We start from the raw sequence: 16617 nt of genomic DNA, 5'->3' as shown, positions 1-16617 counted from the left end.
GATTCTTCATGAGTTGGATTCAAACAACGTGCAAAGCCTTGTGAAAAATAGAAAGAGGTTATTTGTGTTTGTAATGACATTGCCTAATGAAGAACTCACATTTCACATTTCACGTTTAAACGCTTCATTTTCATTTTCCAGGATCAAGAACCATCACAACTCCACACAACCAACAAGAACGATGACCAATTGGAGATAGGATCAGTCAACCGTTCATTCCAAACCTCATTTGATAATAATTTGAGCCTCCCACACTGTGCGACAATTACGAACCCTAGAATACCATTCCCTTTATCTTTGTTTTCTATCCTTTTCATTTCCGTTCATTGTTATGTCATTATCGAGAGGATACATAATAACATTGCTTTGTTAGCTATTGGCGCTGTTTCCTTTCATTTTTTTCAGTTTCATGTCATAATCTTGAATTTTCTTTTCCCTGCTACTCCATCAATTAATCAGTTTTTAGTGCATACTAAGGATCAAATCCCAGGACAACAAGGAATCTTTTCTGTTTTGTCTTTTTCCTTAATCGTTAATTTGAGTCGGGGAAAGAGTTGCATTAATCGTGAGAGAGAATTTTTTGACAGTAAGTTAGAAAATCAAATATTAATTTAAAATTATATTAATATGATCATATTACTTGTAAAATTTTAATCTCACTTCTGGTTGTTCCATTATTTATATTTACATTGCAGGTTTAGTTTCACTGGCCTGCTCCTGTGTGTTCCGCATAATGTCCATATCAACGGGTGAGTTTTATGGGTTAAGAATCAGGGTGTGCTTGAGATGTGTGAAGGTTTGAAAGGGGCAAAGGAATTTGCTAATGGCTGCTAATCATGATTGATAGTATTACCTACAGGGGAAAGATGTCTGTGTTGGTTATTGTGGTATATGCATGATGCATCAACCAGGGGAGGAAGTTTTGTCGGTGTGTAACATTGAAGCTAGTCGGTAGAGTTCGCCTGATTTAATGCCACCCTCTGTGAAGGTCAAGTCGGAGGCAACGTTGGAGACTGTACAGGAGATTGCCGTCTATCTTCATAGGTTTCACAACCTTGACCTTTTTAAGCAGGGGTATTGCGTATACATTCCTTTTTTTCTTTTTACTTTTCTTATTTTCTGATTTCTAATTTTGTTTTTAAACTTCTAATCTGGTAAACCGATGCATGTGTTGTTTTGTATAGATGGTATCAGATTAAGATTACCGTGAGATGGGAGGACAGTGAAAACGTATGTTTCGGAATTCCAGCAAGTGTTGTTCAATATGAAGGTAACTTAATGAATATACTGGTTAGCCACCTACATTTATTATAATTTAGCATTTATTTAACCCACTGTTGATTGGTATTATAGTTCGTTATAATTGTTTTATCTTTATTTATGGAAAAATTGCATTAGGATTCTTTAAACATTAACTTATTTGCAAACAGACCAAAATTATACAATCTTTAATCCAATTTCAAAATTATAGTCGCTTGTTACTAATTTGAAATTGAGTAATTAGGAATTTCAATCTCAAGTGATGGTCTCTCCCAGCCCATGTTAGTCCTCTATGAAGTAGAACGGAGGGGCAACGAGGCATGATCCTCACCGTTCATAATTAAATAATCTTTGTAAGAAACATCTAAAAAATAAAACTTTGTATGGTCATGTGTAAAATTCTTCCTAGTTTGCTCCTCTATGACTGATAACTAACAAGTTAATAGAAACACTTTATATAATGATACATTAAGTGAATTGAATAGGTAACAACAACTCATAATAGAATCATACGTATATAACAATAAGTCAGCAACTCCCTTAACTCCAAAAGAATCATACAAATATAAAAATAAGCAAATCATCAATGTTTCTCTTTACTTTTCTACCTATGATTTGAAATACTTTTCTCTACCTTCTTTATTTCATTTGAAAGAATTTTGAATGACCTCTTTTGATCTATCTATCACTTCAGAAATGTAAATTGTTGTGGGTTTTTTCTCATGATCAACTGTTCACAATTTGAAATGGAAGAAGAGATTAAAGCTTTGCATTTCTCCTTTAAGGATAACGTTACCCTAAATTAACTCTAAGAGAATTACTCCTTATCTTTACTTTTCATTTTTCTCTTAATGTAACAGTCATACAAAGTCTTTTTATAAGAAAAGTGAAGAGTGAGGATGTTAGATTTATTCTTAGAGTAATCTCCTTACACACACACACACAAGAAGGAATCATGTTATTTGAAGAGTAATTTTCAAAGAGTTACTCCTCATCCTCACCCTTTATTTCTTGTAATCTAATAATTTTAAGAAATAAATTAGATGTTATATTAAAAGAAAATGAAGATTAAAATGAAAAGTTGCTCTTGGAGTGATTTGATCCCTCCTTTATCTCTCTCTCTCTCTCTCGTGTGTGTGTGTAGTGTATAATAGAATTTTTTTAGAATGAAAACTATTGGATAAGCTTTTCTTATATGCAAAAGTGATACTGAGGTAGAGAACCTTCGGTTATGCAGTTCCTCCTGATCTGGATCCTAGCAGCATATATGGCGTATGGAGGATTGATGACACAGATAACAGTTTCTCAACGCAGTCTTTTCGAATAAAATATGCTAGGCAGGATGTTCATTTGTATTTGATGATCGTGTTCAACTTACGTCGTAATAATTTGGTGGTAATGATCACTATCATTTATTTTCTTTGCATGGGTAACAAAGTGAAAGAACACCTTCTAGGAATGATATTGTATCTTGAGTGCCAAGTATCTATTAGGCTTAATACCTGTTTTTGTCCCTCTTTATAAGGGAAATGTTCAATTTCGTCCTACCTTTTTCAAAAAGTTCAATGTGGTCCCAAGTTGTGTAAAAAGTGTCCAATTTAATCCTTTTTGGTCACGGCGTTAAATATTTAACGATCCTGCTGACAGCGTGGACTGATGTGTGCAACGTGGCTTTTTTCCTTCGTAACGTGGCAGTTGACGTGGCAGTGGCAGTGTCAAAAGAAATGCGAGAACAGAAACCCCTGTGCTGCGTAGTCGCTAGAGATGCTACGGTCATGACCACTGCGCCCGCGAACCAGAACAGAGAGGATGAGGATCTCCTACAACGGCAAGCTCGAACAGAGAAAAGAGGGAGAACAAAGAGAACCCCGCTGCTACTTGCACGGCAGGAGAGTTTTCCCTAGGGCTGGGGTTGTCCCCGAACCCGAAAACATATATGGGGAAGAATAAAGTTGCTCCCCTAGCAATCCTTTTGCACGAGCTCCAAGACTCCCAAGCCGCCTTAAGTTGGGGTTTCCGCGAAGAAGAGGAAGGCAAACAAAATTGGGGAAAAAATTCTTCAGATTAGGGTATTGAGATGAATCAGCATTTGGGGTTTAACTAGAGTAATTAGGATTCAATTGGTTTAATTAAATTTCTCACTTAGAATCAGAGAAATAATTAAAATTTATCACTTACAACAGAAATTAACAACCCCAAATTATTTTTAATTAACGTTAACAGGAAATAAAAATTCTTACAACCCCTAATTAATTTTAATTAACATTAATTTTAATTAACATTAATTTTAATTAACATTAATTTTAATTAACATTAATTTTAATTAACATTAATTTTAATTAACATTAAAATATACATGTTTTCAGTGTTTAGAAAGGAAAAACAGAGCCAGCAAAAAATGGCCGTGGGAGGATTCTCCATTGATGCTTCTTCAACCAGGGGCTTCGACGACAAAATTACACTCTCCGTTTTCATCACTTGCTCTTCAAACAGTTCCAGTTTTCCTTGCCACCCACTCTTTCTCACACCCTCCAAGTACCAAACCCCTCTATCCCTAATTTTATCCTCGCTAGCCACACACACAATAATCTTGGAACACCCAAGTCCATCCAAGCTTGGTGCCCCAGGAGCGAAGGGGTTGACCATGGGGATATCAATGCCACCCGGCGCAAAAGGGTACACAAAGTCCCAAACTAAACAAAACAAACGTTGTTTGTGCCCTGTAACAGCTTCGAATCCAATTGGCTCCAAACTGTAGAAGTAAGGATGGGAGAAAATACCCAAACCCTAACTCAGAATTTTTCACTGCCACTGCCACGTCAACTGCCACGTTACGAAGGAAAAAAGCCACGTTGCACACATCAGTCCACGCTGTCAGCAGGATCGTTAAATATTTAACGCCGTGACCAAAAAGGATTAAATTGGACACTTTTTACACAACTTGGGACCACATTGAACTTTTTGAAAAAGGTAGGACGAAATTGAACATTTCCCTTATAAAGAGGGACAAAAAGAGGTATTAAGCCTATCTATTATTGAGGCTTTTAGGTTACTCAATGTGGGTTGGCATATCAATTCTGTATAAATTAGTTTATACACATGTCAGCGCATTGTGTAACCACATACACATGTATGTATTGATGTTGGCCGCATGTGAGCCACAAAAAGACCCATGACGTATTTACTACGATTTAGTTTATTTAAGGATTAATAATGATGATAATAGTATTAGTTAGACATTAGAGTTATTAGCCTTAAAATATTTGTTGTTGTATAAGGGTTATGTTAAGATATTATGGTTAATATCTATATTGCCAGTGAGTGACCTATATTAGTAATACTACTATCCTGTTATTTGACGTAACTTACAGTACAAGCAGAGGGGTTAAGTCAGGATATTGTAACACTTACTGAAATGTAGCTTTGTATCAGAACTTATTCTTAGGGAAATGAATATGGAACTTATTGGCTAGTACTTAAATGTCAAACTGAGGTTTACAATACTTATTTTTCACATGTGTAATGAAGCTTAAATGAGTACTGGAAAAAAAAATATACAAAACTAGTTTGCATATGTCTGAGAAGGGGACCTATAAAATCCCACCTCGAAGGTTACTCAACCTTTTATGTGAAACAAAGTCTCATAGCTTTTACATTATACATAACTCTCTTTCCTCTAGTTCAATATCCTTATCAAATTGACCTGCTTTATGTCGCTCATATTTGCAGGATTTAGCTACAACTGCTGTTATTTTAAAATTTGAGCTTATATACGCTCCCATGACTGAGCAAGGGTGAGTCATAAAAGTGGTGTCTTCATTGGTCTAATCTGCCATATAGGCACATGTGTGTTTCTTTTTTTATTGATATCTACTAGGTGCAACTGACATGTTGATTGTTGATGGGGAGTATGTCATCTACAGTGTCGAATTGGACCTTCCTCTGGATGCTTCCTCTGCTGCTATCCATGAATTCCGAATACCTCCTAAAGCTCTTATAGGATTGCATTCGTATTGTCCTGTCCATTTTGACGCTTTACATGCGGTGCTTGTTGACGTAAGTGTACATGCCAGTATACTAAAAGTTGCCACTCATTCATTTGCATCAAAGCTACCAAGGTTTGTAAATGTTCTTATTTTCGGTTTGAATCTGCTAGAATTTTCGTTTAGCATTATCTGTCTGTTCGAAAGTTTATTTTTGAGCACTTGTGATTGCAAATTTTTTGTTATGCATCTTGGATTATATAGAGTAACCTTTTCATTTGATCCATTACAGCAATTCTGCCAACACTGAAGTCATTGCAGATAAAAGCAGCGACGCTTCGAATAAAGTATGTTCTAAGACATTAGAGTCTCTTTTTTTATAATCACACTAAAGTGATGATCAAGTTGACTTCATGCAAAATATTAATTGCCAACATTTTCTTGCATTATTTCATTTTTGAGCTCTTTGCTTGCTTTATTGCTTATATGAGAAGCATGGATATAGATATGAACACTATAATGGCATGGAACTGGTACATGAACATGATAATGTCTAAAATTATAGGACATATATGGATGATAAGGGATGACAATAGGTTGGGCGGGGCACGGATAACATCTACTTTCTATGCGACCCACAACGAAAAAGTCTACTTGTTATTCGTCCCGTTACCTGTCCGATATCGGTTTACAAAATATCCGTGGTTATTTTAAAACTCACATCTATGTGTGGATACCTACGAATATTTAAAATAAGACACTTTATAAATTTTTTAAATAAAATTACAAAAAAAATATAAAATATAATATAAATTAAATTAAATATAAATAATTTTAATTAAATTTAACCTAATAAAATATAGATTAATTTTAATTTTAATTAAATTTAACTTAATAAAATATAAATTAAATTTTAATTTTAATCTTTTGCAGATAATAGATATTCGCGGGTATGAATAGTATGATACCCGCACTTGACCCATTTATAAATAAGTATTAAAATACCTGCGGGTAATAAATATCCACACGTAGCAACAATCTGTCACGGAATTTATTCGCGGATACTCATAGACCAAAATATTTTTGCCATCCCTAGATGATATGTCATATATAAAATAAATGCAATATCAACACAAAAAGACATAGTAACTTATAATAAATGCATCAACATTTTTTAAGTTAGTTTTATTTTACAATAAAACATTATAATTATATAATCAATTTGCTATTGCACTTGTATTGATACAAAATTTCACAATTTAAAGATGTAGCCAAGAAGATCCCAAAGAATTTGAGAAGTGTATGAACAGTATATATTGGATAGCATTTTTAAATATTAATGGCCCCTAATAGTCTACACTTGACTTCAAGCACTTTGGCACCTACTTGGCATTCACCATGGTAATTTTATACAATTATGATGACTTAACTACACTCAATTGTATACAGACAAAACGGGGACATTTCTTATGTGTACGTATTCACCTATGGACATGAATATTTTTTGTTCCTTGTTATCTTTTTTTTGGTACAAGCACATTCAGATATTTTATGGGGACTAGTATAGCAGTAAAGTTGTGCCTAGGTAACCAATTGATCATGGGTTTGAATTTGAAAATAGGTTTTCTTTCATATACAAGGATAAGGTTGTATAATGTACAATGACTCCCTCCCATACCTTTGTATGGTGAGGAGCCTTCTAGCATTAGGATACAATAGATTTTGTGAAGTGGATTTCTTGTTTTGTACTTTATTCCATCTCATCTAGGTCTATCTCAAAGTGTATTGTGATTTTATGCTTTGGAACCTTGTTAATATGCTTGTTGAAGTCGTCCAACGAGCTTAGGATGAATTCTATTATTTCTATTGGTTAGTCAGGAGTTAGTTATTTTTTTGTCGACTATCTCTTTCAACTAAAATACGATAAGTTTGTGATATATTTCAACTCCATTTGTATATACGGGTGGCTACGTAAGAAACTAAAATACAATAATTTTGTGATTCTTAGAGTACTTATCACATTTTTCTAAGTGAATCATTGTCATTTATTTTCTGTTGATTGCAAGTCCTATAATTGTCCATCAGACTCGTCCAGTTTAAACAATTTTTTTTTCTGAGTCTCTTTCTGTGTTCTTTCTTCCTTCTATGTTCTATATTGTTACTTCTTGCGTTCTTTATATTGTTTTCACCAATAACATGGTACTCAAGCTTTGATTCTTATCCTTGTACCACATCTTTGGAGTTAGTCTCCCGTCAATATCGCTTTTGTGTTCGTTATAATACTTGTATTCGTTATGATACCTGGATATTTCTTTGAGGAGGAGACATCAAAGAAGATGAAAAATACTATCAAGATCAAGAAGTTCTTAGACAATGTAGTCAAAATCACGATTTAAAACATGTAATGTTTTATTCATAATCCTTATTCAGAATTATACATTATGGAATCTTATTCATAATCCTTATTCTGAAATAATTTTTTTCATAATGTTTACAAAACATGTAATCCAGAAGCTTTTTAATATATTTCGGATTGCATTTTTTCAAAAAGTGTAATGATTTGGAAAGATCATTTTCGTCTTACACTTAACGGGCAGGTGCCCAAAAAGATATACGAGAATGCAGGTAGCAATGGCCTAAAAGAAATAAACATTTTGCCCATGAAAAAATGTTTTTCAGTTTATATACTCTAATACGAAGACTAGCTCCACACACCAAAAATAAACTCTGGAATGATACAAGAAAGATGATGATAGGATACTGGGTGATAGGATAGAAGGCAGGGGAGCCGAACGGTAGGAGGCAAAGGGAAGCAAGCCGAATGGGAGAAGGCGGTGAAGAGCTGGAGCCGAACAGTAGAAGGCAGGGAGAAGCAAGCCGAACGGTGGAAGGTGGTGAAGAGTTGGAGCCGAACGGTAGGATACAAGGGGAAGCAAGCCGAACGAAAGGCGGTAAAGAGCTAGAACCGATCGGTTGAAGAGTAACTAACAGTTAGGATGGACGGGAAATAAGGCCATATCCTAGGGAAATATTCAGTATAAGTTAATTATAGTAAATAAGGCCATATCCTAGGGAAATATTCAGTATAAGTTAATTATAGTAAATAAAATTATATTCTAGGGAAATATTCAGTATAAGTTAATTATAATAAATAGAATTATATTCTAGGGAAATATTTAATATAAATAAAACTAGATGCTATTGTTTAGGGCATGCTTTTGATTATTGAGTCTTGTGACAGGCGGCTATGCTCCTGCGAGAGTGGTTATGCTCCCAAGTAATTGAAGGAGGTTATGCTCCCAATTACCCTTGTTTACTTTTGTTTATTCAGATATTACCATCAATAAAAGAAATTCATTCGTTCATTGTTCTGTTACGTGTTGTGAGTGTGTGAGAGGTTGTTCTGGTTAAGTTTCGTACTTAGGTACGTGACAAATGAACAAATAAAAACAGAAATTACTTATCAGAGAGTCTTCCAACTTAGGAATGGCCAATCCCACCAATACCTCTATCTATGCAAAGCTTCTCTATTCTATCACTTTATTTGCCTTTAGACATTTTCTTTAACTGAATCTTCCACACAAATCTCCCCCACTGCTACTTGTTAAGGAAATTATCAAACATTATCATGTACTTCCACCTCATATATCTTTCTCAAGCAAGAGATTAGTCCACTATCTGAATGTTTTAATCTTTCATATTTTTCTTCCAAGCATTAACTGAATGTTGTGTGGATGACCAGGGCTCTGCCGTGCTTGTTAAAGTATTATCAGCTTCTCGTGATATATTGTTTGAAGAACTACACAAAATTGGCAGAGCAATTAGTGAAGCTTTAGATTTTTCAGACTTTGTGTCAATAGTGAGTAATATGAAGCAAGAGAATCCATTAGCAAATGAAGTTGTAGGACAAGGCAAGGCACAAAATGGTCGTAAGGTTCTTGCTTTTATTTCACTCTACAGACTACAGAGTAATACCTTTTTTTTGTATTTATATTGTTTTAAGGTTCTTCTTTTTTAGTTTTTGTCCTATTGTCCAGGGAGGAAATGAAGATCTAGATTTTGAGGATGTTGAAAAACTTTGTTCCCTGTCCCAGAATGAGCTGATGGACTGTTTTCATTCGCTGGGAGATCAATTGTCCTATTTATGGAAAACATTTTTAAAGTACCACAGGTTTGCCTCTTATCCTATATCATGGGATTCATAACAATTCAACAACGATGTCTGATATTTTAAATTCTGCATTTGAATCTGATTGAAGTATCCCTTTGTTTTCCCTTTTTCCAACTTCATTATTTGAACAACTTTGATACTATTTAAATCATGGTTTATACTTTGACTAATAAATTTATTACTTATTCTTACTGCCTTTCAACTACCATGAGTCTATATAGCTTATTATAAACCGTATTATGAACCTTTGTTTCCTTCAATTGTGCATCACTTCTAGATTTAGTTTCAGAAGATAACTTTGCATCAATACTTGGAAAATTTAATCTACATTCAGGTTTCATACGCTGAAAGGTATAATATAGCTGGATATTATTCCAATGAGAACTACGAGTTATGGGCTTTGCATTGGCTCTTACTCAAATGTGTTTTATGATTCATTAAACTTTATCTTTCCTCGTTTAATAAGCTAATATTTACATTTTACTAGGGATAACAAAACAAAGATTATGGGATTTTTACATGAGACATGGATTAGGGAGCGGAGAACTGAATGGTCAATATGGATGTTATATTCTAAGGTAGAAATGCCTCATCAGTATACAAACAGTAAGGGTGATGAGACTTCCCAGCGTGCCACCAAACGAGTGGCCAGTTTGTGGAAGTTACCTGATGATGTAAGTGCTTGCGTCTTCCTTCATATTTTGAGTATCATGCAATTTTGAAAACAGGAAAGTTGTGAAAGTAAGCAATTTTCAATGCAATAGACTCAAAAGCATTTTTATCTTATAAATCATACAGCCTATTCAGATTGCAGCCACACGTGCAGAACTTCATCGAAAGAGCATTGAACAAATGCGGGTAATCTGTCAACTTGAATGTTTGATATTTACATAAGGCCCATATAATGAAATATTGATCACTATTTTGCAGATTAACAACCGCTCAATTCAAGACATGCAGATATTTGGAGATCCTTTGCGTACACCAATTGTTATTGTTGAACATGTGTTGAATGTACCGCGGCGTTTTCCAAGTGAAAATTCATTACTGAGACATATTGGGCATATGGATTGTGATGGCTTTCCACTTAACCTTTATGATAGTATAGGCAAGAAATCGGCACAACAAAGTAATGATCGTGTGTTGAAGATTGTTGTCTTTGTGCATGGGTTTCAGGCATGTCTTGTAGATTTTAGTGCAAACTATACCTTCTATTTTTAATGTAGGATTTGAGTTTGTTAGGTGTTTCTTTTTTTTGGACGTTGGTGGCTTGAAAGTGATTAGGTTTATCTACCTATTTTAGAGTCAGTGGCAAGTCATATACTGTTGATCTCTTTGTAGCATTGTCAAAATGGATCATCCTCTAGTTCCTTTTTCTTAAAACCTAAGCTTAAAATTCTTTAACAAGATATTAGACCATATTAGTTTATTTCCACAATCTTTCGTCTTGAGTTCAAAGATTTTATGTTTAAGTTTAAACTAAGAAAATGAAAAACGAGGTTCTGCACTCTGTTCTTTAATCTTTTTCAGGAAGGCAATAGCCATGGATGAGCTCCGGTGTTGTCTTTGGTACATCTGAGCATGAATTAGTTATTTATGGATGTGGTTTGGTGCTTTCTGTGTGTTCTTAGTTGATCTTTCCTCTTCTTAGTTTGATCTTGCTCATTCCTTTCGAGTTTGATAGAGAACTGTAACAATCTGTGTTGATGATTCTGAAAGTAAAAGTAAAATTTACTTGGTGATGACGAACTCTCAGAAAAGCAACAATACCGTCCGGTAACGTGTATATTGAGTTTTAATAAACCCGACTAACCATACTTTAATACCCTTAATTGAAGGCTTTGTAATTCACTCTGCCTGTGCTCTTTGGCTAGATAAGCTAGTGTTCTTTGTCATATCTTTGTGTGTTTACTACTTGAGGGGCTGTATTAGATAACATTTTAAGAAATATGTTTTGATTCTCTTGGAAAATCTTCTGTTTTCTTATTCTAACAGGTTTTATTTTATTATTTTAGGGGCATCATCTAGATTTACGACTAGTCCGGAATCAGTGGCTTTTGATAGATCCCAAAGTAGAATTTCTGATGTCAGAGGCTAATGAAGAAAAGACATTTGGAGACTTTAGAGAGATGGGAAATAGGCTAGCTAAGGAAGTTATTTTATTTCTTAAAATCAAAATGGACAAAGCATCAAGATTTGGGAGTTTGACAGATATTAGGCTAAGTTTTGTTGGACATTCTATTGGTAATCTCATTATAAGATCAGCGCTAGCAGGTACTTCATAATCGTAGAAGTAGTGATATTCATCAGTTTGACATTTGGTGCTAAGTTTTGTCCTGTGTTTGCAGATAGCATTATGGAGCCATTTCTAAGTCACCTACATACATATGTTTCAGTATCTGGTCCACACTTGGGCTATCTTTATAGTTCAAACTCATTGTTCAATTCTGGGTTGTGGTTTTTGAAGAAGCTAAAAGGCACACAGTGCATTCATCAACTCACTTTCACGGATGACCCTGATATCCAAAATACATTTCTCTATAAACTGTGTCAGGTAGGCACTGTGTCCTACCATGATTGGGATAAAGACATGAACTCATAGTCGTGTTTGTTTGAATAACTTATTGTGGGATGTATTCTTGAAAATAAAAACTGCATGAGTCATTTATATATTTTATGGTACTATTTATTTGATGAGGTTCTGATAGAGTTCTTTCCTCCCGTCCCCCTCCTTTTTTCAGCAGAAAACCTTGGAACATTTTAGGAATATTATTCTGCTATCTTCCCCCCAGGTATTACCTTTTCTTCTTGTCTTGTATCTTGCAATAAATTTAGGAATTTTATCAATTCTCACTCTAATTCAGAAATTGGGTTGTTATACATTAGCATTGGCATTATCATTCATGAGTTTAATACAAGTCTGTAAAGTTGGTCTTTGTTTGTGGATCTGTAAAGTTACATAATGAAGTAAATTTTTTACAGTATACTGACAGATGAACTTGATTTTCTTAGTACTAAGATTTTTTAGCGTGGAAGCTAGAGTGTGGTAATGTATTATTCTGAAGGAAGTAAATTTTCCTTCGCACTTAACCTTTTCCCCTGTTTTTCGTTGCTTCATTCTCTTTCCTTGTGGTACGTTTGTTTTCACTAAATTTTCTTGGTTTGGTGTTAACTGATACGGCATTTTCAGGATGGTTATGTGCCTTACCATTCTGCTAGAATTGAATCATGCCAAGCTGCTTCACGAGACACTTCAAAGAAGAGTAAACTGTTCATGGAGATGTTGAATGCTTGCCTGGACCAAATTCGTGCCAACTCCACGCAACACCGAGTCTTCATGCGTTGTGATGTGAACTTTGATCCATCTACACAAGGCAAGAATCTGGACTCTATAATCGGTAGAGCTGCGCATATTGAGTTTCTGGATTCTGACATTTTTGCAAAGTTCATAATGTGGTCATTCCCAGATCTTTTTCGGTAGCAGTGTGCCCTGATTTTTGCCTTCTCTGCACTCACTTATAAAGTTTTCAGGCATAACCACTCACCCTTGTATTAGATTCAGTAACCAAGAGTGTATATTCTGCCCTCAAAATGTTTATTTGAAAAATAGCTGTATATCTTTAGGGAAGGGATGTAATTATTTGGTTCGGTAGATCATTAATAACTACAAGTTTTATTAAAGAATATTTTAAGAGAAATTAGAAAAATGCTTCAAAAGATTAAAATATATCCATAACTTGTATCTATGTAATTATTTTTAGACAATGCATTGTAAAAGATAAGGGTTATATATATATATATATATATATATATATATAGGGGTTTGCTAACGCGCGTACGCCTGTTTTTCAGTTGGTACATTTTAGCAATGTGTACCGGATTTTAATAGACAAAAATACCCTTATATATCATGGATTCTAAGTTTTAAGGTTAAGGGTATTTTAATAATTTTCATTCTCAAAACTTAAAAAAAAAAAAGAAACCCCCAAACCCTTGCTCACCTCTCTCATTCCTCTCAATCATTTCTCTTTCATCTCTCTCACTCCAACCTTTTCTCTGTCATCCCTACTATAGTCCCAATTGAAAATATCAGAAACACTTGCCTTTAAACAATTTGCCTTTGTAAAGAGTTGAGTCATTGACATATTCACCTTCAGGCAAAGGTTCATTCAAGATCTCTTCAATTTCACCATCTTCACTAATTTCTCTAATTTCATCATCTGCATATGTTGAATCATCATCTCTAAAAAAAACCCTCCAGGCCAATTACCAATTCTTTCGGATGTCAATTATGCTTGTGAAAATTAGATAAAATTATATACGACAAAAATTATAAAATGAAAACTCATTATAAAGTCATTTTTTGTAAGAAATTGTTTAACAACGAGCGTTTCTGATTTTTTGCAGGCCAATTACCAATTCCTCTGATGTCATTATGCTTGTGAAAATTAGATAAAATTAGATAAGACAAAAATTATAAAATAAAAACTCATTATAAAATCATTTTTTGTAAGAAATTGTTTTTCCTTTATGCTTGTGAAAATTGGATAAAATTAGATGAGACAAAAATTATAAGATCAAAACTCATTATAAAATCATTTTTTTGTAAGATTGTTTAATGGCAAGTGTTTCTGATTTTTTCAATTGGGGCTACAGTAGGGTGTTTCTGATTTTTTCAATTGAGACTCCAGTAGGGATGACAGAGACAGTAGGGTGTTTCTGATTTTTTCAATTGGGACTACAGTAGGGATGACAGAGAAAAGGTTAGAGTGAGAGAGATGAAAGAGAAAGGATTGAGAGGAATGAGAGAGGTGAGCAAGGGTTTGGGGGTTTCTTTTTTTTTTTTAAGTTTTGAGAATGAAAATTATTAAAATACCCTTAACCTTAAAACTTAGAATCCATGATATATAAGGATATTTTTGTCTACTAAAACCCGGTACACATTGCTAAAATGTACCAACTGAAAAACAGGCGTACGCGCGTTAGCAAACCCCATATATATATATATATATATATATATATATATATATATATATATATATTATATATAATTAGCATTCTGGGTTATATAAATTTATATTGAAATTAATTATATATTGAATTTGTAATCAACAGTTTTAATTTTGATAAAAGGTTGTTTTTAATTATTTTAATATTTCTTTAGAAATTATTAAAATTCAATTTGGTCATATAATTAAAAGATGGTTAAGGGGTGAATGTTAAGAAGATTATACATGTGGAGAGAGACAATAGTAATTTTAGATGACTAAGAAAATTTTGGTTGTTGATAGATTTAAAATGTGCTTTAAAAATATAGTAAAGAGCTAATATTGATGATAATTAAAAGAGCTAGTTCATAATGTATCAGTGGATTTATAGTATACATTTGAATGAAATTGTAAGAAAAATTGTGATGGCAGGTATAAAATTTACCAAAACTTGTATATAGTAAACAACTAATATTGATGATAATTAAAAGAGCTAGTTCATAATGTATCAGTGGATTTATAGTATACATTTGAATGAATCTGTAAGAAAAAACGTAAGTGGAAGGAAAATTAGTTTTCACTAAATTCTAATTTATATGTACCAGATAAACTTAACTTTTTCAAAATTAATATTTTCTTTTATCAATTTAATAGTCTCACGTAACTTATCAAGACTTAAAACACTTATTTCTCCTTCTACATTTTAACGTGTTTTTCAAAACAAAATTGTGACGAAGTTTCACACTTCAAAATAGATAATATCTTGAAAATGTAGTGATTGACGGTAATAATATATCAATGGACTTAGGATCAGAGCATTATCACTTACCATAGAGTTGATAACGAGAAAAAAAAACTATCCTTTGAAATATCTTCCAAGAACAAAACTATGACAAAGTTTCATACTCCAAAACGAATAATACTTTAGGAATGTGGTGATCAACCCTAATGATATATCAACGCTAATAATATATCGACGGACTTGGGATTGACACCACCATGGAGCCGATAACGAGAATGCGGTTATCGATCCTAATGATATATTGATGGGATGAACCTGTCCAAATTTTAAATAGCTAGGAATTGAATTGGTTTTGTTTGTGTCATTACTATCTATTGTGAGCATGTCCACAGTTGGATTGTTACTTTTTCCAACTTCATATTTTTCTCCTACACCTTACACATTTTTTACATATTTATTTTGCCCTTTGTGATTTATGTCTAAAGTTAAACAAAAAAAACTCCATTATGTTCTCCTCGTCACATTGGCACTTGAACGATTTTTTTTAGTTAAAAGTTAAGATAAGTATCACATGATTTTCTTTATTATATTTAAAATCATAAAAATGCTTAGTGAATCAGACTTTTCTATGTAAGTATAGTTGAGATCAATGTTGTCAAAATCTCGAGATCACAACATACTAAAGGGTCATTTTTTTGGAGAAGGAATACTCAAACTACTATCAATTCCATTTTTAAGAAAAATGAGAGAGAGGATGTTTGTTAAGAAATTGTTTTACTTTTCTACAACAATGCTATTCCATTTAATGTAGCAAACAATAAAGAGTTTAGAAGGATGCTTGAGTTGGTAGCAAAACATAGGGGTGAATTTAAGCCACCATCTTACCATGAGATTAGGGTGAAATATTTGAAGCAACAAAGTGAAAAGTTCAATTTCATTTTGGAAAAATATAAACTATTTTGGAAGAAAAATGGATGCACAATAATGATAGATAGATGGACTGATAGGAGAAGGACTATACTTAATTTTTTGGTTAAAAGTTCAAAGGGGATTGTGTCTTTATGAAAAGTTTATTGATGCATCTGATATTTGAAAGACAACTAACAAAATTTATAGGATCATAGATGATGTTGTTGAGGAGGTTAGGGAAGAAAATGTGGTCCAAATTGTAATTGATAATGCAGAAGAAACAAAAGTTATATTGGACACCTTGTGCAACCTACTACTGCATTGATTTGATGTTGAAGGATTTTGAGAAGAAAATTCCACTCTATCATGATACAATAACCAATAGTAAGACAACCACAACCTATATCTACTAAAGAATAAGTCTTATTTTCTTGTTGTTCAAATTTACTAAAGGGTTTTGCGATTTCTTATTTGACTTTGGAATGCTTGAATGAAAATAAAAGATAATTGATTATGATGTTCACATATAGAAGGTTTGTGAAAATTTTAATATTGAATAAGGAA

General features: G+C 33.3%; 1 protein-coding gene across 8 annotated transcripts; it reads left to right on the top strand.

Moving 5' to 3' along the window:
- On the top strand, positions 1-13179 carry LOC124821803 (Putative serine esterase family protein). 8 transcript variants are annotated; one of them, XM_088106983.1, is made up of 18 exons: positions 1-57; positions 142-256; positions 696-749; positions 860-1074; positions 1185-1270; positions 2498-2655; positions 4990-5054; positions 5184-5378; positions 5536-5590; positions 8986-9177; positions 9281-9414; positions 9902-10088; positions 10213-10272; positions 10345-10590; positions 11430-11688; positions 11763-11968; positions 12156-12206; positions 12605-13179. In XM_088106983.1, the coding sequence occupies exons 4-18, from the start codon at positions 971-973 to the stop codon at positions 12893-12895; spliced, it is 2289 nt and encodes a 762-aa protein (XP_087963109.1). In that variant the 5' UTR covers positions 1-57; positions 142-256; positions 696-749; positions 860-970; the 3' UTR covers positions 12896-13179. The 8 variants fall into 8 exon arrangements, with proteins under 8 accessions (XP_087963109.1, XP_087963106.1, XP_047149714.2 ...); XM_088106980.1 differs by having other exon boundaries at positions 142-586; XM_047293758.2 differs by lacking the exon at positions 1-57 and having other exon boundaries at positions 76-586; positions 12159-12206.
- Positions 13180-16617: the final 3438 nt, after the last annotated feature.

This window comes from Vigna umbellata, chromosome 2 (genome assembly GCF_029865625.1).
Source record: "Vigna umbellata cultivar VRB3 chromosome 2, Vumbellata_1.0, whole genome shotgun sequence".
NCBI lineage: Eukaryota > Viridiplantae > Streptophyta > Magnoliopsida > Fabales > Fabaceae > Vigna > Vigna umbellata.
Note: the sequence above shows the minus strand (reverse complement) of the source record. Positions and strands in the feature narration are given on the sequence as shown.